A 26,288-nucleotide genomic window follows, 5' to 3' on the forward strand; every position below is an offset into this window, starting at 1 on the left:
CTCCATAGCATTTCCTTATACTTTGCATGTCTGTCCAGGTGCGGGCCATAGATAACGGCTCTCCTCCTCGGTTTACGGATCATTCTCTTACTGTGAATATTGTGGACGTAAACGATAATGCTCCAGTCATCCAGAGCCCTCGTGGCTACAATGTCAGCGTTAGTGAGGTGAGTGTAACTCGGCCTGCTAATCAAACCACATCAGAGCCTCGGGACCCGAAAGCAGTCACAAGTCTGTCATCTTCTGTGTCTATTCATACATATGGTATACATTGCTGAAAGTTGGGATAAAGACATTATATTCTTCGTTATTTTTACTGGCTATAAAAAGAAAAATTTAAAGGGCCATTGTAGGTTTTTCTGCACATATCCTAGCTTGTTCTTAGGTAGCTTACATACATATGAATCTCAAGATCCTAAAAGTGACAGTATAGTGATTCTGGGATTGAGCTCAAAACATTTACCACTAGAGTGTGTGTTTGTGTGTGTGTGTCTTTGTATAGAACGTAGGTGGTGGTACGTCGGTTCTGCGTGTCGTCGCTACAGATCGAGACATTGGGCCTAATGCTGTGCTGTCATATTACATCACAAACGGGAACCAAGATTTGACGTTCCGCATGGACCGCATGAGCGGAGAGATCGTGACCAGACCTTCACCTCCTGACAGAGAGAGACAGCAGCAGTACACACTCACTGTCACAGTGGAGGATGACGGAACACCTCCACTATCGGTGAGAGAGAGAGAAAGTGTGTGTGTGTGTGTGTGTGTGTGTGTGTGTGTGTGTGTGTGTGTGTGTGTGTGTGTGTGTGTGTATGTGAGAAAAAGAGAGAACTTCAAAAATCTTATATTACAATTACAAAAGTCAAAGATCTTTGATAGCAATTAGTAAATAGAGCTAAATATTATAAAGGGCTAAATATACCTTATTGAGATGGCATTGTATTAGACGTACGCCTGCTGATCCTTCTGTGTACAAAAAAACAACACAACACTGCATTATGATTAGGATTTAAGATGAACCGTACGTACAATTCAGCCTCACTGTAACCCAGGCTCTAAATCAATACCTGCTTAAAGACGAGACATTATCCAAGATTTAGAGATAATTCAGTAAGAAGTGCTAAAGAGACAGATTATAAAAAATAATTAAAACCCAGATCAAATGGTTAGTTTAACTTCATCATCATTTCCTCTTTGGGGAATCTCCCTTCCAGTACCCTCACAAGATCACGTGTTTGTTAGAAGCTTTTTTTAGAGTCCATGAAGGCCAAAGAAAGCAAATCATCCAGCTGTTTTCAAGCAGCCACGGCATCAGATCAGGCCTTGAAGAATTTACAATCTGATACAATTTCCTTTTCAGGACACTGACAACGAGTAAACAGAAGCTCTTACAGAAAACCTGTGGGTTTGGTTTTGTTTTTGTTTATTGGTCTGGGGTGAAAATCTAGGCAGATAGCTTACACATCTTTTATCTCACGATATATTTACTGTACATAAACTGAATCTGTTTTAAAATGTCAACGATAACCAAAAGATGTTTACAGACGTTCACACTTCCATGTGCTAGTGTAGATTCGTGCTAGTGATGATGTTGACTAGGTAGCTCGTTCGGTTTGTGCACCTGTGAGATAAACCACATTTATTCCATTAGTTTTCTAGATGGTGATCCAACAGACAGCGGGGAAATTCAGTATTGCTGCAGAATTTGTTCCCTTTGAACGCACCTTCTTTTAGCCTCGTGCTGCATGTGACTCAGAAGGTGATCACTGATGTTGGTAAAAAATCAGTGAATATCTTTAATGTAAAGCGCTTGAACTTCTACTTCTAGTGAACTTCTAGTGAACTCCTGAAGGGAACCTCAAAATGTGCGATTAAAGTGATGCCAAAGCTGGGTATTAACACCAATGTGGCAATTAGAGTCGCTGGCACATTTACCATTTAGAGGCAGGAAGTAAACTGGTAAACTGCAAAAACAGGAAACCCACAAGTGTGCTTTTTTTCTGAAACAGGAAGTTACAATTTCAAATATTCTGCTGGTTCCTGTTTCAGTTTTTTCTGCAGTCTAGCAGAAGCACAGACAGCCTTGTATGGCAGAACAAATTGTTCTTGTGTCATTGAGTCTGACGCACACGCACATATATATATATATATATATATATATATATATATACACATGTACATTTACATATGACAGTGTGTGTGTGTGTACATACAAGGACTACATTTGCCTTTCTTTTAATTTTAAGTTTTATTGTACAAAATACACAAACACAGCACTTTTTACAGCAGTTGTATTGCATTACAAAACATAATGGCCACACTCACACACACACGCACACACACACACACACACACACACACACACACATATATATATAAATATATATATATATATTTATAATCTATCCAACCAGACACATGGTATCTCAGTAACCCCTTATTGTTTAAGTTTGGTTCAGGTCCATCTGTAAGAGTTTGTCTGCCTGTCTGTCTGTCTGTGTCTGTCTCTCTCTTTCTCTCTCTCTCTCTGTCTGTCTCTCTCCCTCTCTCTGTCTGTCTCTCTCTCTCTCTCTCTCTCTTTCTCTCTTTGTCTCACACTCAGACTACATAATATATTATATATACATATAAAAAAACTCACATCAACCCAAAAATATTTATTCAGTACATTAAAGCTAAGTTACCATCTTGAGTTTTCTTTGGCAGTCGTAATAGCTTGTTTATTACCAGCGTAAAAATATTAAAGATACCCATTTGGAGCTGATGATCTCTGACACACTGACATACACACGTGCTAAACAAAAAGCATCACTCACTCAGGCCGACCGGATGGAGGCAAGATGAAATGTAAAAAAATATTAAAAAAATGAACGTGTGAGAGTGTGTTCTCTCAGTGCTTCTGCTTATCAGTAAGAGGAGCAACACCTCCTACTGAAACTGACCCGCTTTCCTTTCGGGCATGGAACATTCCTGTGAAATCTGTCTGTCAGTCTGTCTGTGAAAAAGCATTCACCACAACAAAGTGAAATGAACTCCTCTTGGCCGCTGGCTGTTGGTACAGGTGGAAAGTGTATGTGTAGAAGGAGAAGGTGGAAGGTTGTTCACTTGTTGTCCCAGTCTTAGAGAAAGCATGGAGGATGGAGGGAGGCAGAGAAGACATGCAGAAAGAAAAGTGCAGGACATTTCTGGGATCTGGGAATGACAGCGTCTCTCTATCCTACAACGGCTGGAAGTCTGGTGCCTCCATGATGGGCTCTGCAAAACAACACAAACACATTAATATACACACGTGGACACATTATACATCATACAGTCTTCCTGTGTCAGAAACTAAAAGGTACAGCTTTACTTCTGACTGTTACAAAGCGCTGACACTGGACACGCCTTCCAAAGATGTCCGCTAGACATCTCCGCACAGAAAACGTCACCGTATCATCTTTCAAGTGAATTAAGTGGTGCGTCTGCTATAAGCATGAGTCCAGGTCACAAGTCCCTGTAAATCAGCCTTTCTATAGAAACAACCCTGTAGAAAAGAACCAGTGGATTGAATTGAACCTGCGATTTGAGTTTCGACCGGAGGCACCACACACCGTTCTTCTGTATAAGTTTGCGTTGCGAAAGATAGGTAAAGTGTGGAGCAATAAAAGAATTACCATAAACACTTTCCCAGAATCAGGGATCGCAGAAACAGAGCAGAAAAGCAGAAGTGGGTCATTGTGTAACTGTGTATAGTTGTGAAAACGTCAGATGCAAGGTAGGGAAAATGTTCTGACATTCATCTGCTCTCCTTCCTACGTCTTATCTTATTACACTGATCTAACTGTGACGCTGGTTCGTTGGCATGTTATTACACGTTCCTATTCCCTCTGTACACTACAGAGCACTTTACACAGCGTTCCACGTCTACGCACCATGAGCTCTCACGCCATATTCATATTTTCACATTATAAGGTGACACGATGCTTGCGGGTATGTTTTCATCATTCGTGTTAGGAGCCTAAAATGAGCTCCTGATAAGAAAATATAACAGCTTTAAAGCTTTAAATGGATTTAATTAATGGAAAAAAAATCCATGCATGTTCTGCTTTGCCAGAACCCTGGCTATTGTTATGCTTTAGCAGCATTCGTGCTAAAGCCGCATTTATTATAAGTTTCTCTTCCATTTTTTTTAATGGAACTCAAGCCAAGTTCCCAATGAGATACAGGAAAACCAAAATAGGAACAAAAAGTTGCTCTGGTCACAGTAGAGAATGGATGGTTGAGAAACCCAATTATGTGGAATTGGTCTCTTGACAAATTTGTCATAATCAATTGAAATGTGATTATGACAGTGACGCTGACGATCAAACACAGATTCTGCCCAGTCAAAATAATATTCGCTACAGGATACCATGCAGGATTGAGGTGGCTAGGCGTGCACACAGAAAACAAGTTCATGGCGCAACGTATGAAATGGCAGCAATCAAGCCTTTGAAGAGGAACTTGAAAGATTAAGCGCTAGTTTGGAGAATGAGGAAGGACGTGCGACATTTACAGCTGAGGCAGTGTCATCAGTGGCCTGAGATCTGAACTTTGAAATCTGAAGACAGTGTGTGTGTGTGAGAGAGTGTGCATGTGCGCGTGTGCGTGCGTGCACGTATTTCCATTTCCAGATGTTTCTTGCCTTGTACTGACAGAATCCAGACCATAAACAGGATCAGGCTGCATAACTGCATACTGAAATACTTACAGCTGTGCGTGTGTGTGTGTGTGTGTGTGTGTGTGGAACATTATTGTTGACTAAGTTCAATGGAAATATTATGATGTGTGTTGTGTAGACCAGTAAAGTCTGTTGTAGTGTGTAGACCAGTATGTTTGTTTGTTCTGTGTATTTGTTAGACTACTACTTGAATTTTCATAATATTTGCATATTCAAATGTCCACGTTTGAATGTTTATGATTCCTTGGGCTACGTTTTGAATCATTTACCAATGAGTAGAAGCCCAGAAAAGATACAAGTCGTTGATTTCAAGCAGAGACTTGGGAGTCTCTCTCTTCCTCGAGGTGATCCGTGCGAAGCCCTCAGATACTTCACAACCACCACACGGGGTCATTATCTTCTACCCTTTTAACTGAGCACGTTGGTGTGGTGCTGTAAGTAAAACCTTCCCATGGTGAAACCAGGACATTTTAAGGTTTAATTCTAACTGTGGTGTGACTTAATCTGGTTACTGGGTGAGATCGATAATGAGCTAATAAAAACATTTCCAAGCTGTTTTGGAGAAATATCTTAAAGATTTCTAAAAGATAACATTGTCTTTTGTTTCTGTTTGTTAGACTTCACTCGCAGTGATATCTGATTAGTCCTTTTATACTGTAGAGGAGAAGACGACATTTGGGATTTTACCAAAGTAGGTTGTAAAATGTAGCTGTGATGTTGATAATCGCTCAGTCTGTGGCCTAGATATGTCAAATTTGAATAGAATTTTTAAAAGGAATGAACACGTGTCTTTTGGGCAACGTAAAACTGTATGTTTTGATTCTTGTCCTATGAGTGTGTGTGTGTGTGTGTGTGTGTGTGTGTGTGTGTGAAAAGGAGATATGTAAGCTGTGTTTGTTTTGTACCATGTGCAGGGAAAAACACGTCTCCCTGTGGGTTTGGGCTATAGGGGGTTCCTGGGTCGGACAGAAGGTGACGCCCAGTTTCGGATGTCTGGCGCGTCAGAATCTGAACCACGGTGCGAGACGAAGTCTTCGGGGAACCTGACATGTACACAGGGTTTTCATGGCCTTGAGCCTCACTGGAGGGAGAGAGATGAGAGAGATGAGAGAGAGAGAGAGAGAGAGAGAGAGAAAACACTTATAAACTATCACGGCTGTCCCATTATTGCAAATGTAGCCAAGATTTAGCCATTTGGTGTCTTTAATTTTACTCCCGAACTACTAATGTAGCTAACAAGTATGGAGAGCTTATCTTTCTTACCTACCGATTAAAGCTACATTAATATGGACATATTATTAATTATTTTGAAACACAGTTTTGGAACTGTTTAGAAAACTAAATGTCCTAAATGGTCATTGCGCTGGAGTAGGGCCAACTGTAGCGCTGGATTCGCTCCAGAACCACACAGGGCTACTGCATTTTTTTTAATCCTAATTACCATAATGTATGTTTTATTAAATCAAAATATGGTAGCTGATGCCAGAGGGTTTGTTGCAGGAAAAGAGGAAATTGGTAGCTCTGCACTCCTGATCAGAAGGATAAGAGATCTTAATTCCTACTAAGCTGCTGAATGTAAGTCACTTTGGATAAAGGCGTCTGCCATAAATGTTATTTTTTTTTAACAGGCAAATGGTTTCTACACACAAAATAATGTCTAAATCATTTGTCAGTGATGTTCAACAGCTGCTTGGCCCAAACCTTAATGTGACTCCTGGGACTATTTCATGACCCCTATGATCACGCAGCCGAAGCAAGCTTTCTGTCACGTACTGTCTCAGAAGCCGCATAAATGTATCTGAGATTACTTCACAACACCGTGTGGTTTGAGGTTGATGTGAAATGATTTACACACACACAGTTTACAAAGTGGTACACTGCAGCCCGTAACCTTCTGACTTCACACACACATCGTATTATATTATATTTAATGCAATATAAATGCAAAATGGTGGTTTGCTTTGTTTTGTTTTGTTTTACAGGAGCTGATTTAGTGACTGTGTAGAACTCACCTGTCCATGCGAACCAGCTCATGTGCACCTGTAAAAAATAAAAAGAGCAGGAAGTGGAAACTGGTCATTGTGTGGCAGGAAATAGAATATCGGTGACTATGATTTCCTGTAGCTACTATTATGCAGCGTTTGTGCAGGATGTGAGGCAAAACATGCACACAAACCTTCCATGACACTTAGAGTAAAGTCTGAAGGTCTGTAGTTATTTAGCAGAAGCGTGAAGGTCTGTCGTTAATAGACACTGACTCAATTAGCAGGATGATTTATTCATGACATGCCGCTGTGTTCAGACAATAATAAAACTGCTTTGACTTGCTACTGAAGAACATTTGGACCCAGCAGTACATGAAACCGACGATGTGTGTATACTCACGTCGGCTGCTCTGAGTTCTTTGTCTTTGGCGGTATACCAGGACCAGCAAAACAGGCAGACACAAAAAAGCCAAACAGACGACAGCTACAGCCGCACCTGCAGCCACTGATTCTAGAGGATGATAAAGAGGAATGAAATAAACCCAGTGATCAAGCATGAATTTGCACTTTCAAACTAGAAAGCCTTTCAAAATGGCATGACATCATAGTTGCCTCGAATAGGAAAAGTTTAAAGTTATTTATAAATAAATAAATAAAGACCTTTTGTTACTAAAGCCATACTTGATATACTTTGTGGAGCGGGCGTCTCCAACAGCAGCGCGCACTTCAGACTGTCGTTGCGACCTGGACAATGAAAATTAAAAGAATTTCACATTTTGAACTTCATTATTATTGGTATATCTGATTGGTCAGAAGTATGAGAGTAATAATTAATAATAATAATAATAATAATAATAATTGTAGCCAAATTGTTTTGGTCTAAAAGGATTAAAACTCTATGGAAGGTGCCGTTATGTGAAAATAATCGCCTTCAGTGTGGTAGCAGTAACCCGTCTTTGTGTTGCATCACACCACCACATTGTTGTTTGTTTAAGAGCACATGGGATTTTCATTCTTAAGACACCGGCATTGCAGCAATGAGAAAAATAACCGCATGTTTAATTCTATGCTCTAAGAGGACATTTCTAAAGTGTAAACATCATGTTCTTCAAGGTTAGGTAATGGTTTTTAATAACAGGGAATAACAGTTGGCATTAAACGTACGTGGTGTGATGGTGAGCATCATGTGGCTGTGTGCCTCCTGCTGCACGTGTGGCTTGTCCTTGGCTTCCTGCAGGATGTCCAGTGCCAGGCAGCAGTAGCGTCCCTGGTTGGCCTGAGTCACACCCAGCAGTGTGATGCTGAAAGACCTGGCCTGGGCACTGTACACCACAGAGCTGCTGTCTTTCACGTGCAGACGGTTGTGACACCGCTGGTCCATGTGTTCTGTGAAGAGCCAGACGTGATGCATTCGATCTTTCTTGTGATCCAGAGCGCCAGACTGTTCACACACCAACGTGACGTTGGCACCTTCCGGGCACACGTAGGAGGCATATGGCACCGAGATACTGAGTGGGTGGGGGTGATATTCAGAGTTCCCTGGACATGTCAAGACAGCAGAGAAATAATATTTACTAATGTTTCTCCTTAATCATTAAAAAACAGCCATACTGACAAAAGTCTCAATAACTTTTTACATTTCTTATAACTGCGATTAAACAAACTCTATAGACCAGCATCATGTCTGATTTTAAACATAGTACACGTGACACGAAAAACAGCTGTAGACCATTTTAGTCACATGACCTACTGTACACTTCAATGTGAGTAAAAGTTTGATAGATAAGAAATTTACCAGCCAAATATATTAATATATATACTGTATAAACAGCCAAATATATAAATAGAAAGCTTAAAATGACATCCCTGACACTTGAGACTTAAAATAAATGCTCCATAAACATCTACTGTACTCTTCATTCCTCTCTATAAGCTGTTGTACAGTACAGATGTACAGTAATTGAAACAATAACCTGTGACTGCTAGTGTACATATATATATATATTTTAATAATACATTACACAGCTGCATTTCTATAAAGCATTAAAATACTCTCCAGGACATAACATGGTGAAGTAATGCACAGAACATGGTGGTTAAATGACTTGCTGTTGTTGATCGAGCACAGCTCTATGCATATACAGCTGTTCAGACATGAGTGTTTGCGGTCATTTCCTGAGAGTGTAGGTGTGCAGGTGTGTGTGTGTGCATGATTGAAGCATAGTGAAAGAGCACACAACCTACATCCATCAGTCAGCTAGAACTCCTTTACTAGGCTGTGATTCATTCCACCTGTTCAGTGTGCGTGAAGATGCTGAGCTGGCATGTCACTCAAAATGTCACAGCGTTATCGACTTGACTCACTCAGCCAGGGGGAAAAACGTGATTTCCCCGCTCTGTTATTTCAGGTTTTAGATTTAAACATGTGAAGAAATAAAACGAAAGTTTTGACCTACGTTCAAATATCAGAATGCTTACATGGTTCGAAAACTAGAGAGGAAAGTTTCATACTGAAGCGATACGAAAAAAAAGGACTATTGGTTTAGCGACACAAAATAATTAAAACAGGAAATGTAATAAAGCAGCCTTTAATATGGGGAAAACAGAAATCTGCTTACCTTTAAATGTTTTACTAGAATAGAAATCTGTTTACTTTAACAGACCATTTTTAATTATTACTTGCAGCTACTATTACAAGTCAGTGAAACTTTCCTCCTCTTCTTTTTGCATCTTTTATTCATCCCTCCATCTCTGTGACATTTGTTCCACTCAGTTTTTTTTCCTTTTGCTGGGTTTCTGCTTTTTGAACTGTTTGAATATCTAAGTTTCCTTTTTCTACAGTTTCACACATTTTGGTAAGAAACCTTATACTGCTCTTTAACATTGCTCAGTTGTATAAAAATGAGATAAAACAATGTAAGTCGCTCTGGATAAGGGCGTCTGCTAAATGCTGTAAATGTATGAATGTATGTATAAATGTACATGTCCACAAGCGCACAGACACGCACGCACGCATAGAGGCCACAACATAACCTTCTGAAGTCTGAGTAAAGGTGAAGTTTTTACAACTAAACCTCTATAACAATCTGACACTCTGAATAACTCGCAGCACTACAAGCTACACATCAAGTTATACTATTAAAAAAAAAATAATAATAAAAAATTATCAATGTTCAGCGGTACTGAAAATATGTAAGTTGAAGTGGCGTTATTGTTACCACTGTGATGTTTATTAATTTCCTAAAACAGCACATCCACAAACAATTGATTCCTTCTTACAATCCCTCATTATGGGCCTTTATATGTGTGCCTGCTTGTGTGTGTGTATGTGTGTGTGTTTCATTTTTGTTTAAACTATGATGTTGAGAGGAAAAAGACAGTTAAGATCATATACTGTATATATATATATATCCCTTATATATATATATATATATATATATATATATATATATATACCTTATATAGGGATATATATCCCTTTTTCTCTTAAAAATTGCTGATTTTCACAAAGCCAAAACATTCCCATAGACTCCTCCATAGACATCTAATTATCTCTGTGTTTTTGTATAACTGACTCATGAGTCATAAATTCAACCACACCCAAGTCCAGTGGCTTCAAAATTACACATTTGGTCTGTGTCTGCTGTTTAAGAGTTCACTACATTACACAGGGAGTATTTCTCTAGGCTAAAATGAGCAGTGTTGGAAATCCAGCAGTCACGATTCAGAGTTCACAAATTACTCATTTCACATTTGCCCCTGTTCACAATAACACTTTCAGTAAGTGCGATCGCAGCAATGTTGTGGTGCTGTCATAATCGGTGCGTGTGTGTATGCATATTCTCATGATGAACACTTATTAATGTCTGTGTAATATCTGCATATGATATAAACCACAAAGGAGAGAGACTGATACAGAGAGAGAGAGAGAGAGAGAGAGAGAGAGAGAGAGCATACAGGCACATGGAGAAGACAGTGGGAGGGGTTTATGGACTACAGAAGGAACTTTCCGGATGTTTGTTAGTATTTAAAGGGGCAGACTTCCTTCCTACTCTGGTCTTGGCTTGAAAAGTGCTGTTAATAAAACTGCACCACCCGAGAGATTGCAAATAAATTATATGTATATATATATATATGCAGAATTAGAACTTATACTGTTTAGCATATGTACAGGCATTGACCCTCTTTTGACCTTAGCAGTGTGTGTGTTTGTGTGTGTGTGTGTGTGTCTGGCCATCAGGAAGACCAATAGGAAAAACATGCTGTGTGATTGCAAGTAGCCACAGGCCTAGTGCTTGTTCCTGTCTCTCTCAGGGACAATAGTGACTAAGTTGATTCAGTTCCAAACCATTATTTCTATTTTTCCTGATCTTCCCAATATGTGGCCATTATTCCCCCTGCTGGAGGCCTATTTCCACTCATATTACATTAAATATATACAGCATTATTTTGACTTGTGAAAAGACCCTGCAACTGGTGTCCTCATATCACTCGGCCTGTTCCGCGTGCAGTCTGGAGCCTGATTCTCTGTTTGGCTGATACAAGGCTCGCTGCAAATGAGCTTTCATTGCTTAAAGTATTATCCATGAACCGTTTAAGTAAGACTCACTCGTGCTTGCCTTAGGGTCAGACACACCCTAAAGCGATATGATGAGGAAATGTAATTTACAGGGAGCACATTACAGTGACAGATTCTCTAGTGTAGTGTTGATGCGTTTAAAGATTATTTGTGCCCTAGGGAAAATCGCTATTGCGATAACAAACGTAGCTAATAGCAACATTTGTGTTAACAGTGATCTCTGAAAACCACTAGCCAATCAGAGAAAACCTACGAAGCCAAACTTAGTTGTGGCTGGTTATACACAGCGCTCGGTGTAAAAAGAGTGCGGTCTGATCTAACAATGTTCTTAGAAATAATCTCACCCTAGGTTCCCACTAGCAAGCAACATTCATTGTCTATTAGTGTGCATGATGCGTCAATGTCCTACAATGTTTCCATTTGCTGTTTGCCACATGAAAATGAGGATTCATATTTCATCTTATTATTAAATGTCAATAGAGACATTATAACAAAAATAAAGCTTGGAAGTAAGTAGCTCACAAGATCTCTGGTAGCCCTGGTGAATGTACATAGCTAGTATAGTTAGCTTGATTCACTAATCAACTAGCAAAGCTTATACGCCACCTAGCGCATATCAAATCTGAGCATCCACTTTTCATACCAATTTTACTGAATAAATTAATTTAGGTTGAAATAGTTGCCTGTTGTAGTATCAGTGTTTAGATAGTATATTGCTGCAGTGCATCATTATACTTATACGTGTTCTGTCTGTAAAATCTATTGAATATAATGCTACACAAAATCGTAAACATAATGGGTACCCAAAGCCAACCTTAGCACTAACACACTTACATACACACTTTTGACAATCAGGCCTGTTAAAAGGTGTCAGTTGGAGCATTGGGGTGATCTTCTGCTTTTACCTAACATTAAACACTTTAAAAAATTGGAGAAACAAACCCCAGAAATTGGATATAGTGTAGGATGCAATTGAAATGATTTAGTGTTAATGCAGTGCTGATGATTTCTGCTATGGTCAGTAGAAAGCAAGTACCATTTCTGTTACAGATAATACAGTGATTCAGATCAGAATGAATTTGTGTAAGGTAGTAAGTAAGGTAGCTATGACATCATACAGTGATGATAAAGATGCATATTTCATATTCTTACTGCTATCAGAAATGAATCACTGTGCTGACCTTATTTCCCCATGTAAAGTCTGAGAAACACAAGGCTCCCCCTTCCATTGCATGAATTGTTTAAGGTATATTTGACTTGTAAGTGAGCAGTAACTGTTGCTGAAACCTGACAACCTGACAAGGATACTTGTTCATTTAAATCGTAGTGTACACTAAGCAGGCACCTGCTCTCAAATCTATAACCGCTTCCAGTCAGTCTTCAGGAAATGGACAAATCAATACGGTCTATTCAGAGGTCCCTACTGAACTCTGAAAAGTCAGCTTGTGCTGTCTGGGATAAGCAAAACCCAGCTGCATGTGGAGGAGATACCCAGCTGTGTTTCTCAGCTCCATATCCGCACCTACTCACAATCAGTCCCATGTTGTTCATAAGCTCCAGTCAGCTCATTTATCTCTAGTCAGAATCTCGTCAAGGACACACTGCTTCCGTCCTTCACACATGCCCGTATTAGTGGTTATAAAAAATAGAATGTAAAAGGCATTTTGTGTTTTTCTTTTTTTTAGATTTCTTTTTTGCTTTACTTGAAGTCAAGCAAAAGCGTGAATCGGTTCCCTAAAAATAACTCTTTTTATGAATCAAGTGAATCATTTGGAAACATAAACTTTTTAGACTATTTTAGACTGTTTCTTTCTCTCATCCTATTTATATAGTGTCAACACAACACACTTAAATTAATCCTACCATTTTATTGTTTGGTTATTTTGTCTTCTCACTTGGATAAGTAAATGTATACCACGCATAACAGTTTTGTTAAAATGCCATGTGGAATAGTCAGAGTTAAAGGCAATATGGTTAGAGTTTATATTGGATTACAGTTAGGATTACTCTTCAGTAGGCTGCTTTTTTAATCACTGATTTATCAGGTCTCTCCTGAATCATTCTTGATGTATATACAGTACTAAATAGTTTAAAATGCAGCATACACAACATCCTGTTTCAGGGTGTTTTTTCCGGGTGAATCAAACGAATCAAATATTTGAGTCACTTAAATGGGTTTGATCAAATGATTCGAATCTTCCGCCAGATGTTCAGGTCGGACCTTGAACGGTTAAGAGATAATAATTCAGTAAAAATCCGTCGTACCAAAGCTATAGTTGAGGGAATAGAGAGAAGAAATATCAATAAACAGTGGAAAAATAAAGTTCAAGGACTGTTTGTGACACAGGCGTGTTTTATAGCATGACACAGTCACCTATCAGTGACCATAAAGCAGAAAACCAACAGAGGTCCAGCAACAAAACTAAAGCTCATATACAGTGCTAGTTGACTAAAGGTTCATGAGTTCATATGAATTAGAAATATGAAATATGAATCAGTTTTATGAATTAGACATTCAGTGATGCTTTATTTCATAACGCCACACTAAGGCAAGGAATGGGTGTTAAAAACAAAACCTCTTACTACCTCCTGAAATGGAAAACTTTTATTGACAGCCTGCAGCTAGGAAAGGTTATAGTCTCTCTCTCTCTCTCTCTCTCTCTCTCTCACACACACACACACACACACACACACACACGCTCACTCCAGCAGCGCAGTCGAGTCCGGACTCGCCTGTCTCCAACCGCTTACCTTCCACAGCTATGACGAGGTGAAGGCAAAGCCACACAGCTAACAAAAACACCATCTCTACTGTAAATCCACTCCTTGTAGGTTTCCTTTAACTTCTTAAATGCAGCTACTCCTCCTTTCGATAATTAAGCAATCAACAAAACCGACGGGTTTCTGTCGGGTAAAACTTCTTAAGTTAAACGTTGCGCTTTTTTGGCACAGCGCGTCCCGAGGAGCGCACAGCTGCTGAATGTACACACTTGGTCTCGTGTACTCCTCTTTTGTTTCACACACACACACACACACACACACACACACACACACACACACACACACTTACGTATCCGCCCCTGCAGTCGGCCCAGCCCCTGTCTTTAGCTAATGTAAATTTCATTAGGTAAATATCTAGCGTGTAGTATATATAAATATATAAATAGTATATATAAATAGTATATATAAATATATATTTTTAATAATAACAGTAATAATAAATAAATAAATAAATAAATAAATAAATAAATAAATAAATAATATTTACTACACTGTGAGAAATGTGTAAAAATCAGTGAAAGGTAACATTAGCAAAATAAATAGTTCAATAAAAAATTAATGACAATATAATATGGACATGTTTGAAACAACCTTTTTAAAAATGTTTAATGTGAGTGTAATTGTTAATTCAGCAGTTTTTTTTAGCTTGTTTTGTACTCATTTAAACTCAAAGCACTGAAATTACTAGGTTTGACAAATTTAAGTTTTTCCCACCAATTTTTTCCCAGAAAGGACTTCTGTAATTTGATGATGATAACAAATAGGAATAAAATTAGTTGGATAGTTTTGATTGGGGTGCAGTTGTTTTGGATCAGTTAAAACAGGTTCAGTTGTCAAGCAGGCCAAACAGGAATGAACGAGAAACACATAATTTTCTGGATGGGTTAGTTTTATTAAAATGTACTAGTTTCGCTACTGGTTTCACACATTAACCGAACCAACCCAGCAGAGTGTCTTCCTGAAATCTGCATGAATGCATGTAATCAGTAGAGTAGAAGTGCTCAGTATGGAAATAAAGAAGCAGACAGGCACATCCCTATGAAAGACAGTTTAAGCATTTAAATGAGTGAGAGAGAGAGAAAGTGAAAAATGACAGGTTTCACTGCTGGTACTAAAGTGAGCGCTACAGATGACTAAACATTCACGTATCGAATATACATTTTAGCAAAGGTCGTTTTGACTAAACTATAAAACTACAAATCCAAAATAAGGAATCTTAATGAAATATTGTCTGGCCAGAACAAGTCACCAGAACATATTTAATATATCTTGGAATATCAATAGTAATTAAAATAGTAAATTATTAAGCATGATATACAGACAATACTATGAGTACTATCAGCCACTTATGCATTATTATTGTATTTTTATCTTCTGTGATTGGAATGTCAGTAAAGTCTTTTGGCCATGTGCTGAATATTTATACAGTACCACAGCGCTACTGAATCCTCCATTCTGATTGGTCATATTATCAGACTTCTTATTCTCAGAAGGTCTTTTTTTCACAGAGTGTTGCATGGTGGATGCTCCATATAATCAAAACCTAATAATAAATGGATATTAAAAATTGTTATTAAGCAAAGAGACACATCATTGTTGATATAGATCTCTGTAAAGATATTTTTTGGAAGGCACCTTGTGTGGGAGTGCTTTATAAGAAAAAAGCTACGAGAGGAGTTTTGGGGTTCTCGGAAACATTACAATCTTCAAAAAAAAAAAGAGAAGCTGAAGAGGGAACGACCATTTGTAGCTGCTAAAAGCTGATAACAGGAACTAGCTCTTTTGCTGACAGTCACATAACTTGCAACTATAAATATTTAAGTTATAGCAGGATGCATCATTAAATATAATTAAATACATTAAATATAACTGCTGGCTGATGAACATCAGCCTGTGAGATAAGGGACTAAAATACATCAGATTGTAGTCTAATCTCTAAATAGATATTTGTGTTCACACGGTTTGAACTTTGATAATGCAGGACATACTGTACTAAGAGGAAGGACAAAGTTTACAGACGGCTTTTTAACCCGTTCATTGCGGCTGAGAAAAACATGTCAAGGTTCCTCATATAAGCACGATGAAGTGTAAGCAGTGACTAGACTATTGACTAAGTTTGGTCAAAGTACAGATGAAGGAAGCAGGTTTACAGAATGCAATATTGGTCTGGTTTTAGTACTTTAAGCGAACAAATAAATCCGTATGCAATATTCCTGTGAAACATCCTGTCAGACATTGTCTTGACTTGAACTATATTTTCTTATACCGTTCTGTTTGAACCAGTTATTTCTTGCATAAACTGTGATAACAATCAGCATAATGTTAAAGAACGAAGATTAATAGTGGATTGTAGAGAGAGCATTGCATTAATTACCCTTTCTATCAATTTTGGGAATATTTGTGGCTCTACAATAAAGAGTATTATATTTATAATATTGGTTATCCATTCAATGCAAGTTATTATATTTAATATAATTATTATTTATTAATGATATATCTGTCCTGTTTTTCTGCAGACCTCCACCACGGTGTGGGTTTATATAATTGATGAGAATGACAACGCCCCAGCTTTTGCTGCAAAAGAGTACGTAACCATTCTCACCGAGGGCCCTGACACGGTAGGAGCCACCATCGCTACGGTAACAGCCTCCGATCCCGATGAAGGACTGAATGGGACTCTGCGCTATGCCATCACCTTGGGCAATGTGGCTCAAACTTTCAGCATCAGCCCGACCACGGTAGATATAACAGAGGGTTCTCAAGAACCGTTTGTATTGCAGGTATATGAAGGGAAATGTTAAACTGTGTGTGTGGGTGTGTGTGTGTGTTGTGGGTGTGTGTGCCCACAGGGCCGGATCACAGTGATGAGAGAGGTGGATTATGAGATCAGTAGTGGACGCTACACACTGATCATCACTGCTACTGATCAATGTCCAATATCCCAGCTCAGATTGACATCTAGTGCCACTGTGAGTGATCATAACAAGCATACACATGCACTCTATAGCAGCACTACAGGTGTGGTGATTTACCTGCAATTTCTCTGATGAAGCAGTATATGAACATATATATATCATAAATGTTATGCTGTAGTTGTAGAAATGGGATTTTCCATTTACATTACTTTAATAAATCACCAGAAGTTAAATGTGTTCCTTCCTGGAAGAAGCAGATATACTGTATCTCCATATGTCTCCAAAATATAGCTTTGTATCATTGTAGCTCAGGAAAAGGGAAATGGAAAAATAAAATTCAGAAGCTGTCAATCATTTTAAGTTTTTTTTTATAGTTAATTGGTTATATGATAATTATTTAATCTGCAGGTACACAAATCCTCGGCAGCATCCAGTATGCTTCTTTAGTGTTCATTTGAAAGATAAAACAAGATAAAAATAAAATGGTAGAGCCTTTCAAAAGGGGAAAACCAAAGCTCATTATATCTCTGACGGTTAGAAAGTTCTCTACCTACACATATTTATATCTCTGAAGACTCCATACATAATCAACTTTATTCTTTTTATGAACCTGAATTTGTCTCCTGCTGAAATCGTTACAACTTGCACTTTGTGACAAGTCAGCGAAAGGAAATTGTGTGTCTTTGTGTGTTTTAGAGCAGCAGCCATGTTACAAAATAAAAAAAATGGGGTAAAAAAATTATGTGGAAATAGTAGTAATGGAAATGTAGTCTTTAGTTTATTCCTCTGTGTTTTAGGTGCTGGTGAATGTGATCGATGTGAATGACGTGACCCCACAGTTTCCAAGGCCCTTCGAGGGCCCTTTTGAGATCACAGAGGGCCAGCCGGGGCCTCGAGTCAGCATACTGAAGGCTGTTGATGAAGACTCAGGTCTTAATGGAAAAGTGGAATACAGCATCACAGCCGGAGACCCCAACAGTGAGAACTGTGTGTGTGTGTGTGTGTGTGTGTGTGTGTGTGTGTGTGTGTGTGTGTTGTTTTTATTTAAATAACTTTATTAAATAAATTCAAGATAGTTCATTAATCACAGGAATGCAAAACCACAAACCTCAAAAAAAAATAGATAAGTTGATAAACAATTGGCTGAGGAAGCTCAAAACCCACTTCACTATCTACAGAACTGTAGCACAGACAAAGCTTTATCAACTACACAACATAACACTAACACCTTTTTGCTGCACCATACTAACTCATCTCAAGGTTACCTGGAAATGTATAGTAATAAAAATATTCGACTGTAGTTCTAGATTTCACCAGCAATATAATCTGAGCCTTTTGCTCAGTGTATAAATGCAAGAGCATATTATGTGTATGTGAGAGTAGAGTAGGTTTTTTCTTTTTTTTTCTTTTTTTTATAAATGAGAGAATTTTATCTGAAAATTTGAATATGTGATAAAGTAACTGAATCCTTCATGTCAGCGAATGTTTGATGCATATTTCTTGTGAATGAGAGAGAAAAGTGGCGAGTAAGAGCATTTTATATGATTGTGAGAGTGTGTGTGAAAGTGAGAAAGGCACCGTAAATGTGCGGGCATTGTGCATTAATGTATTATTGAGAGAATTTCATGTTTGTGTCGTGTGTTCTAGATGAGTTTATAGTGTCTCCTGTGGAGGGAGAACTGAGAGTCAGAAGAGATGTTGAACTGGACAGAGAGACTACAGCTTATTATAACATCACAGTTACTGCTAAAGACCTGGGAACACCCCCACGTAGCAGCACGGTACACACACATACACACACACACACACACACACACACAGGTATATAATATCACCAAAAATAATGCTAGCATATTGTGGGTTAATTAAATGTAAAAATGATTGATTATTGGCTCCTTTAAACCAGGCAGTTTCTTTTATCTAATAATTTTTTAATATAAAATATTTAAAAATATTTGTAAGCAATATCAATGTCTTTTAAGCTTTTTCATTTTATTTTTGCTTTTATTTATTTATTTATGTATTCATTCATTCATTTTCTACCGCTTATCCGAACTACCTCGGGTCACGGGGAGCCTGTGGCGTCTCAGGCGTCATCGGGCATCAAGGCAGGATACACCATGGATGGAGTGCCCAATCGCAGGGCGCACACACACACAATCTCATTCACTCACACACTCACACACTACGGACAATTTTCCAGAGATGCCAATCAACCTACCATGCATGTTTTTGGACCGGGGGAGGAAACCGGAGTACCCAGAGGAAACCCCCGAGGCACGGGGAGAACATGCAAACTCCACACACACAAGGCGGAGGCGGGAATCGAACCCCCAACCCTGGAGGTGTGAGGCGAATGTGCTAACCACTAAGCCATCGTGCCCCCTTATTTATTTATTTATTTATTTATTTATTTATTTATTTATGTATGTTGATTCAATTTAGTTGCTTTCAAGTAAAAATTAACTGATCAGGAAATTTCTTAGCTAAATTGTGTTTATTAGTTAAATGAAGGCAATCACATAAGCCTTTAGTTAACTTTTTTTTTACTTAATTTTTTATTTTAATTACTTTTTTCAAACATCTAATTTTTATTAAAACAGAACCGAAATCTTTCACCGATAAGCTGTCTGACTTACTTTCTATGTGTGTGTGTGTGTGTAGGTGATCGTGGGTGTTGTTGTACTGGATATTAATGATAACGACCCTATATTACTGAACTTGCCCCTGAACACCAGTGTGAGTGAAGGAGCATCTGTCCAGACATCCATCGCACGGGTGCGAGCACAGGACATCGACAGTGGACGCAATGCTCTCCTAACATTCACCATCACAGCAGGCAATCCAGATGGAGCTTTCTACATCAACGAAACTGTGAGAGAGTGGCAGGGACTGAGGGAGGGAGTGAGGGTGGGTTGGAGGGGGGGAAGGGAGTTAATATAAGAACAGCGGTCTCATTTAATTTGACTTTTCACTCTGCATTTTATTAACTGGTAGTTTGTTTTTAATAATGTATGTACGATTCATTTATCTCTCTTTCTCTGTCTCAGTCAGGTGTGGTTCAGGTGAACAGACCCTTGGACAGAGAGAGAGTTGCAGAATATACACTGACTATCACAGTGAAGGACAACCCAGAGAACCCACGTATTGCTCGAAGGGTAAGTAGTGTGCAACTTATTATTTATAGTTTTATTATTTTAAATATACAATATGTAGAAATAGCATTATTTAAGCCTTGAATATACATATCGCTTTTTATTAACTAAACATATATATTAGTTACATATGGTGTCCGAGACCCTCTGTAATGCACTGGATGTCCAGTTAAACTCCATGGAAATTATCATTTTCTTTTTTTGCCCCAATGCAGGACTCAGAAAATCTGGTGGTCTCCATTGTGGATGTTAATGACAACAGGCCAATCTTCACATCGTCAAGCTACAGAGGAGAGATCAGTGAGAATTCGCCCATGGGTGAGCTGCCTTTACAGTCTTATATCTTCTTCATAACCAGAAATAGACGGGTTCTGTCCGAGTCTGGTTCATCTCGAAGTTTCTTCCTCGTGTCATCTCAGTGCTCAGACGTACAGTATTTGGCTTGGTCATTATGGGTTCAAACTAAATTGATATAAAGCAGCAATGTTCGTTAATATAGCTGAGAAAAATTTCAATCCGACTAATTGTGTTCTGCTATCTGAGGCCAGCATCTTTGTTTAAAATAATCCATATATATGCTTTATATAAAACCTTCATGTACATACTGGAAAACAAATATCTGGAAAACGAATGTGGCCCATAATTTATCTCAAATATGAGATAAGATTGTAGCCAGTTCATAACTGCATCAAAATCATGTACACTAAATCTTTCGCTCTGGTTTCGGCTTCATCGTCTGGTTAAAGTACTAAGTGAGCCACTGGGCTCTGACCAAGACTGCATCTTCCTGCCTGTAATATTTGATCTCAGTTCAAGTTCTGATACCATCAATCACTGTATTTTTCCAGATAGCTTAGAAACATTTGTTGGAGTTAAGAGAACAGCTTTTCTGGCTCAGATCTTATCTCACAGACTGTTATCTGTCTGTAAATGCTAAGTCTCTATGTGAGGAAATATAATGTTTGGTGTTGCCTAAGTGAAAGAAAGAGACTGGTCTTGAAAAGGCTCCAGCAGTGGTACAGACTTCCTGTTAGTGCTGTGGTTTTTCCTTGGACTCAATGGTCAGTTCATCTTTATTTTGCCTCTATTTGCAGAGTTCTGTTAGTTTAGAGAAAACACCATGCACAGCATAAGGGCGTTCAGGAGGGGAATTTCCCAACCATTGCCCTTGTGTGACTTCATCCATAATCTCTGGTTTTAAACCATGCAACTGGAGATTTTAGATTACCACCAAGAATTCTTGTTTGTTTTTACATGAAGAGGTTTTTTTGTTCAAAAACATTTTATGATTAAATAAATGAATATAATTATGGCTCATATGAATAGAAAAAATGGCTCAGAAAGCAGACTCACTGCATTACTACCTGAGGGTTTGTCCAAACTTTTTTTTTTTTTTTTTTAGACAAAGTTTTCTTGTCTAATTCCTACCCTCATGCTTGTCGGTTTCTTTTTTATGTCCCTCTGCATCACCCAGGTACCACTGTGCTAATCTTGAATGGGCCTGTTCTGGCTACAGACAGAGATATTGGACCCAATGCTGTGGTAAAATATGGCCTGATTGGCCCAAGGGTGGATCTTTTCACCATCAACCCTACGACAGGTGAGATATATTTTTTGAAACATTGCATTTAAGCCTTGCATTGAATTTAATACACGAGCTTCTTTAATGGATATAAAAAAACATATTAAAATAAGGTGTTCAGCATAACAAGTCAAAATTTTATTTGGTCTCTTCACATTGAGCTGTTTCTCCACTGTAGCTGTAGTGTCAGTGCGTGAGGGTGCCATGTTGGACAGGGAAGCCTTCTTTGATCCACGAGTGGAATTGTTCTTAGTCAGTGAAGACATTGGTGGTCTAAACAGCAGTGTTCCTCTCACCATCACCATCCTGGACAGGAACGACAATCCTCCAGTGTTCAGCCCTTCCAGCTTCACAGTGCGTCTGCCAGAAAACAGTCCTACTGGTAAGAACTTGAGAGAGACTCAATGTGCTTTTTTTATGTCTTAATATCTATATTAATATTTTTACATTTAACTCAGGTGTGGTAGTGACTCAGCTCTCGGCCACGGATGCCGACGCAGGCTCCAACGGTTGGTTGCAGTACCGTTTAGAGAGTGGCGCTCAGGACCGTTTCGTGGTCGATACCGTCTCTGGTGCTGTCCTTGTAGGCAATGCCACACTTGACCGTGAGGAGCGTGGCTCTTACCGGCTGGTCGTCGTTGCGACAGATCGGGGCTCGCCACCGCTCTCAGGCACAGCCACATTGACCGTCGTTTTGGACGACGTAAATGACTCTCGGCCTCGTTTCTTGCAGCCTGTGCAAACTATAAGTGTTAATGAGTCAACTCCTCCTGGCGAAGTGGTGGCCACTTTAGCTGCTGAGGACCCTGACCTCCGACCCCGTTTGGAGTATTATATCATCTCTGTGGAAGCGAGAGATGATGGAAATAACCAGGTGCGCGGTCTGCAGGACTCATTTGGTATCGACTTTCACACAGGTGAGCGCAACGAAATCTGATGTGTATAATGATCTTTGTGGTTAGATGATAGTCCAGTGCACGTATCAAATCATAAGTAAAACATCAAAAGCACGTCAGTTGTTAAACAGTAGTCGGATCAGGAACTGGAACTGGTGTTGGGGCATAGAGAATCAAATAAGAACAGAGACAATGACCGAGAGTGCTTCAGGAATGAGGAGACGTGAAACCTACAGTATAAGATAATGGCTACAGATAAAGTCTGTAGTTAGAAATAAATATTTACAGAGAGAGACTGGAAGAACAGTCAGCTGAGATCTGGGTCCTGAGAGAAAAAGGCTGTGTATCTCCAGAGGAAATATATATATAAATTCTTGTCATATATATATGACAAGAATTTCCCTGAGGCATGTGACATATGAACACAAGGCAATATGTCCTGAATCACTAGTATTTGAAGTTCTAAAAGAGTTTTATGTGTATCCCTGAGGGACAATAGTCTAGACAATATCAGACATTGGTGTGTCTTATGCAGTAGAAGCTGTTGAGTTGGGGCAGGACTATCGAACCTGCAGAAGATGTAAGTACATGGCTGAGGAACAGCGGTGAAGTACAACTGGTCAAATGCTGTTGCTTTTGTTAAAGACCATATAGCCAAAGGCTTTAACCTTAACGTATTTAACATTGTTGATAAATCTTACCAGACATTAACAGCCATTCCCTCACAGACTCACAGCGTGAACTCATCTGTCCTGAAGACCTCCTGATGTCGGACACCGTTACAGCTTTACCTCTGACTCTTACAAAATGCTGACACTGAAAACTATTTCCAAAAATGTTAATTAATATATCTCCTTACAATAAATGTCTCTGCTCCGGTCTCGGCCACTTTTACAGTTTTGTGTGTTTCCGTGTGAATCCACAGGTGCTGTATTTGTACGAAACCCTTTAAACAGAGAGCTGGTAGCTACTTTTGAGATCATAGTGTCAGTGCATGACAACGCGAGTGACATTATTGACATGTCAGTCAGCGTGCCCAATGGTAAGTATGGGCGGTCTGTTTGTCCCTCATCTCTCACGCTGCACTTAGCACTTTGTGTTAGTCTTTGTGTAGACCTTAAATAAATGTTTTATTTATTTGTCGCAATTATTGTCTTTCTCTAGCATATCTTAATTCCTATTGAAAATGTTATAGTTTTATATAGTTTTTATGTTACGTTGTCTTTACACTAATTATTAAATATGAATAGCTTAAAATAAAATAAAGGTAACGCACTCCATATGAATCTTTCTCAAATTCTCCCATCCTTCCGTCCTGCTTCCCTTTCCAACTCTCGACAGCCAGACTGACCATCAGCGTGCTGGACGTGAACGACAACACTCCCCGTTTTCGTCCATTCGGGGTCACCAACTTCTCCGAAAGCATTCTGGAAGGAGCTCAACCCGGCACCACTCTGCTCTCAGTGTCCGCTGTCGATCCAGACAAAGGCCCAAATGGTCAGATCTTTTATGAGCTTTTAAATCTGCCCAGAGGAGGATATATCAGACTGGAGGACCCTTCTACCGGTATTTACATATACAGATGCCCTTATTCAGTGCAATGTACAAGTCTCTATCAATGAATACATTACTTCTGGTTCACTAGGTTACAGACTTAATATTACATCACAGAGCCACTTGATATCTACATCAGTCGCTTTTGACCGCCACATAAATATCAACTTTTCCTGCTCACTGCAAAATAGTTGATAATGTTAAACATAACAGCAAGTGCATCCAACTTTTTAGTATTATTATTATTATTATTTTTATTATTTTATTTTTATTATTATAATGATATATATTTCGGTTTATTTTGTCCCTCAGGTAAGATTATCGCCAACCGTACAGTGGATTATGAGCAGGTAAACTGGTTGAACTTCACGGTGCGCGTTCAGGATCGGGGCAGTCCACCGCGCTCGTCTGAACTTCCTGTTTATCTACGTATCGTCGATGTAAATGACAACAACCCTGTCTTCACCCAGCCGTCATATCAGGTACCAAGACTCGCACAGATTCACATAGAATGAAGGCATTTTATAGTGTATCATAATCTTTACTATAATATTTAGATTTTTCATTCTCTTTTGTGCAAGGTCTGAAGGTCAGGAGACAGTTCAGAACCCTTTATATTGCATAGTTTTTGCTAAAATCCTGCTTACATTTAATGTTCTGTGAAGCATTTAACCTGTAATCTGAATGTTAAAAGCAGATTTTTATTTCAGAGTAAGCTCGCGATCGACCTTAACGACCCTTTTACTCTTAAAGGCTTCGTGCCTGAAAAAACTAGTCACCACTTTATCAGTGATTTTCTCTAATAACTCGAAAACAGTTGAGGAGGATTTCAGCTTGATTAGTGTTCACTTCCTTTCACACAGAGGAAACTAATATCATCTCAGCACAGGCTACCTGCATAGTAAACGATGAAGAGTTCCCACCCGTTAGCGAAGCACGTTGGTCTATAAGAATTAACACGTTGTTCAGATCGTACATTATGATTTGATGTTGAATAAAAATGTATACATAGACTTTGTGTACATAATTAAATTGTGTGTGTTTACAGAGGCCAGTATTTGAGGATGTGGCTCTGGGCACCATCATTGTGCGAGTGAGTGCTACAGACGCAGACTCTGGACTGTTTGCCGTGATAGAGTACGGGCTGGTCGACGGAGAGGGCAAGTTTGGAATCACTCCATCTACAGTAAGTGTGTGTGTGTGTGTGTGTGTGTGGTGTGTGTGTGTGTGTGTGAGATAATTATGTTGATTTGTCCAGAAAATTTTAAATGTTATTGAAGTCTCAGTTACAATCTTACACATGTTTAATGTCAGAGTACTGCTGAATTCTTAACTCTCATTGGTCAAAAAGTCTTATTTTTCTCATTCCCCGGAACATTACAGACGCTGCATGTATCCTAAGACTGATAGTTATTTAACAAAGAGAAATTCATAATAATTGATAGGGTGGAGTGGAGTAACAATATTTCACAATATTACATGCAACAACAAATGGATAAACATAAAACTGACTCCAATCCTGGCTCACAGGGGGACATCTACATCCTGTCTCCACTGGATCGAGAGACTAAAGACCACTACACACTTACTGCTGTAGCCAGGGACAATCCTGGAGGTAGCCCCAACAACCGCCGGGAAAATTCAGTTCAGGTAAATGAATGAACTTCTGCAAGCAGCCTGTGACGTGCTGGTTGTGTTATGCTGAATAAAATCCCTCTGACCCATTTCTCTTTCACCATATATTTCTGTGTCAGGTTCTGGTGACGGTGCTCGACGTGAATGATTTCCGACCGCGATTCTCAGAGCGTGTGTTCAGCACCACCGTGTTTGAGAATGAGCCGAGCGGCACGTCTGTGATCACTCTGTCAGCTACAGACCTGGACGAGGGAGAGAATGCCCTGCTCACTTACAGCCTACAAGGACCTGGAGCCAGTTAGCACACACACACACACACACACACACACATACAATTCCAAAGATCCATTAAGGTTTTTTTAACTTTGTCTCTGTCCTTCTCTCAGACGCGTTCTCTCTAGATCCCGACACTGGTCTGATCCGTTCTCTGCGTTTGCTGAACAGTTTTGAGAGGTTTAACCTGACAGTCGTGGCGACGGATCAGGGTCGTCCGCCTCTCTGGGGCAC

At 39.2% G+C, this 26,288-nt stretch overlaps 2 protein-coding genes across 6 annotated transcripts in view; one reads left to right on the forward strand and one right to left on the reverse strand.

Annotated features, from left to right (window-relative positions):
- The window catches only part of cdh23 (cadherin-related 23), a 37,270-nt gene that overhangs the window by 878 nt on the left and 10,104 nt on the right, over positions 1-26,288 (forward strand). For all 4 annotated transcript variants that reach the window (XR_009648571.1, XR_009648573.1, XR_009648572.1 and 1 more), the window contains exons 3-21: positions 39-167; positions 503-730; positions 16,561-16,782; positions 16,894-17,013; positions 17,757-17,937; positions 18,607-18,740; positions 19,624-19,833; positions 20,010-20,117; positions 20,330-20,432; positions 21,589-21,714; positions 21,875-22,078; positions 22,155-22,613; positions 23,518-23,634; positions 23,934-24,158; positions 24,459-24,628; positions 25,195-25,332; positions 25,677-25,796; positions 25,901-26,078; positions 26,168-26,288. The exon at positions 26,168-26,288 is cut by the window's right edge and continues 91 nt beyond it. Coding sequence is in view for 1 of the 4 variants with exons in the window: in XM_060871789.1 (XP_060727772.1) it covers positions 39-167; positions 503-730; positions 16,561-16,782; positions 16,894-17,013; positions 17,757-17,937; positions 18,607-18,740; positions 19,624-19,833; positions 20,010-20,117; positions 20,330-20,432; positions 21,589-21,714; positions 21,875-22,078; positions 22,155-22,613; positions 23,518-23,634; positions 23,934-24,158; positions 24,459-24,628; positions 25,195-25,332; positions 25,677-25,796; positions 25,901-26,078; positions 26,168-26,288 (3,293 nt within the window). In the remaining 3 variants the exon portion in view is untranslated. The remainder of the gene's footprint in view (positions 1-38; positions 168-502; positions 731-16,560; positions 16,783-16,893; positions 17,014-17,756; positions 17,938-18,606; positions 18,741-19,623; positions 19,834-20,009; positions 20,118-20,329; positions 20,433-21,588; positions 21,715-21,874; positions 22,079-22,154; positions 22,614-23,517; positions 23,635-23,933; positions 24,159-24,458; positions 24,629-25,194; positions 25,333-25,676; positions 25,797-25,900; positions 26,079-26,167) is intronic.
- On the reverse strand, positions 2,230-14,261 carry vsir (V-set immunoregulatory receptor). 2 transcript variants are annotated; one of them, XM_060871787.1, is made up of 7 exons: positions 14,015-14,261; positions 7,849-8,223; positions 7,366-7,428; positions 7,085-7,195; positions 6,712-6,739; positions 5,605-5,780; positions 2,230-3,255 (listed from the first exon to the last, which is right to left on the reverse strand). In XM_060871787.1, the coding sequence occupies exons 1-7, from the start codon at positions 14,067-14,069 to the stop codon at positions 3,218-3,220; spliced, it is 846 nt and encodes a 281-aa protein (XP_060727770.1). In that variant the 5' UTR covers positions 14,070-14,261; the 3' UTR covers positions 2,230-3,217. The 2 variants fall into 2 exon arrangements, with proteins under 2 accessions (XP_060727770.1, XP_060727769.1); XM_060871786.1 differs by having other exon boundaries at positions 7,345-7,428.

This window comes from Tachysurus vachellii, chromosome 6 (assembly GCF_030014155.1).
Source record: "Tachysurus vachellii isolate PV-2020 chromosome 6, HZAU_Pvac_v1, whole genome shotgun sequence".
In the NCBI taxonomy this organism is placed as follows: Eukaryota; Metazoa; Chordata; class Actinopteri; order Siluriformes; family Bagridae; genus Tachysurus; species Tachysurus vachellii.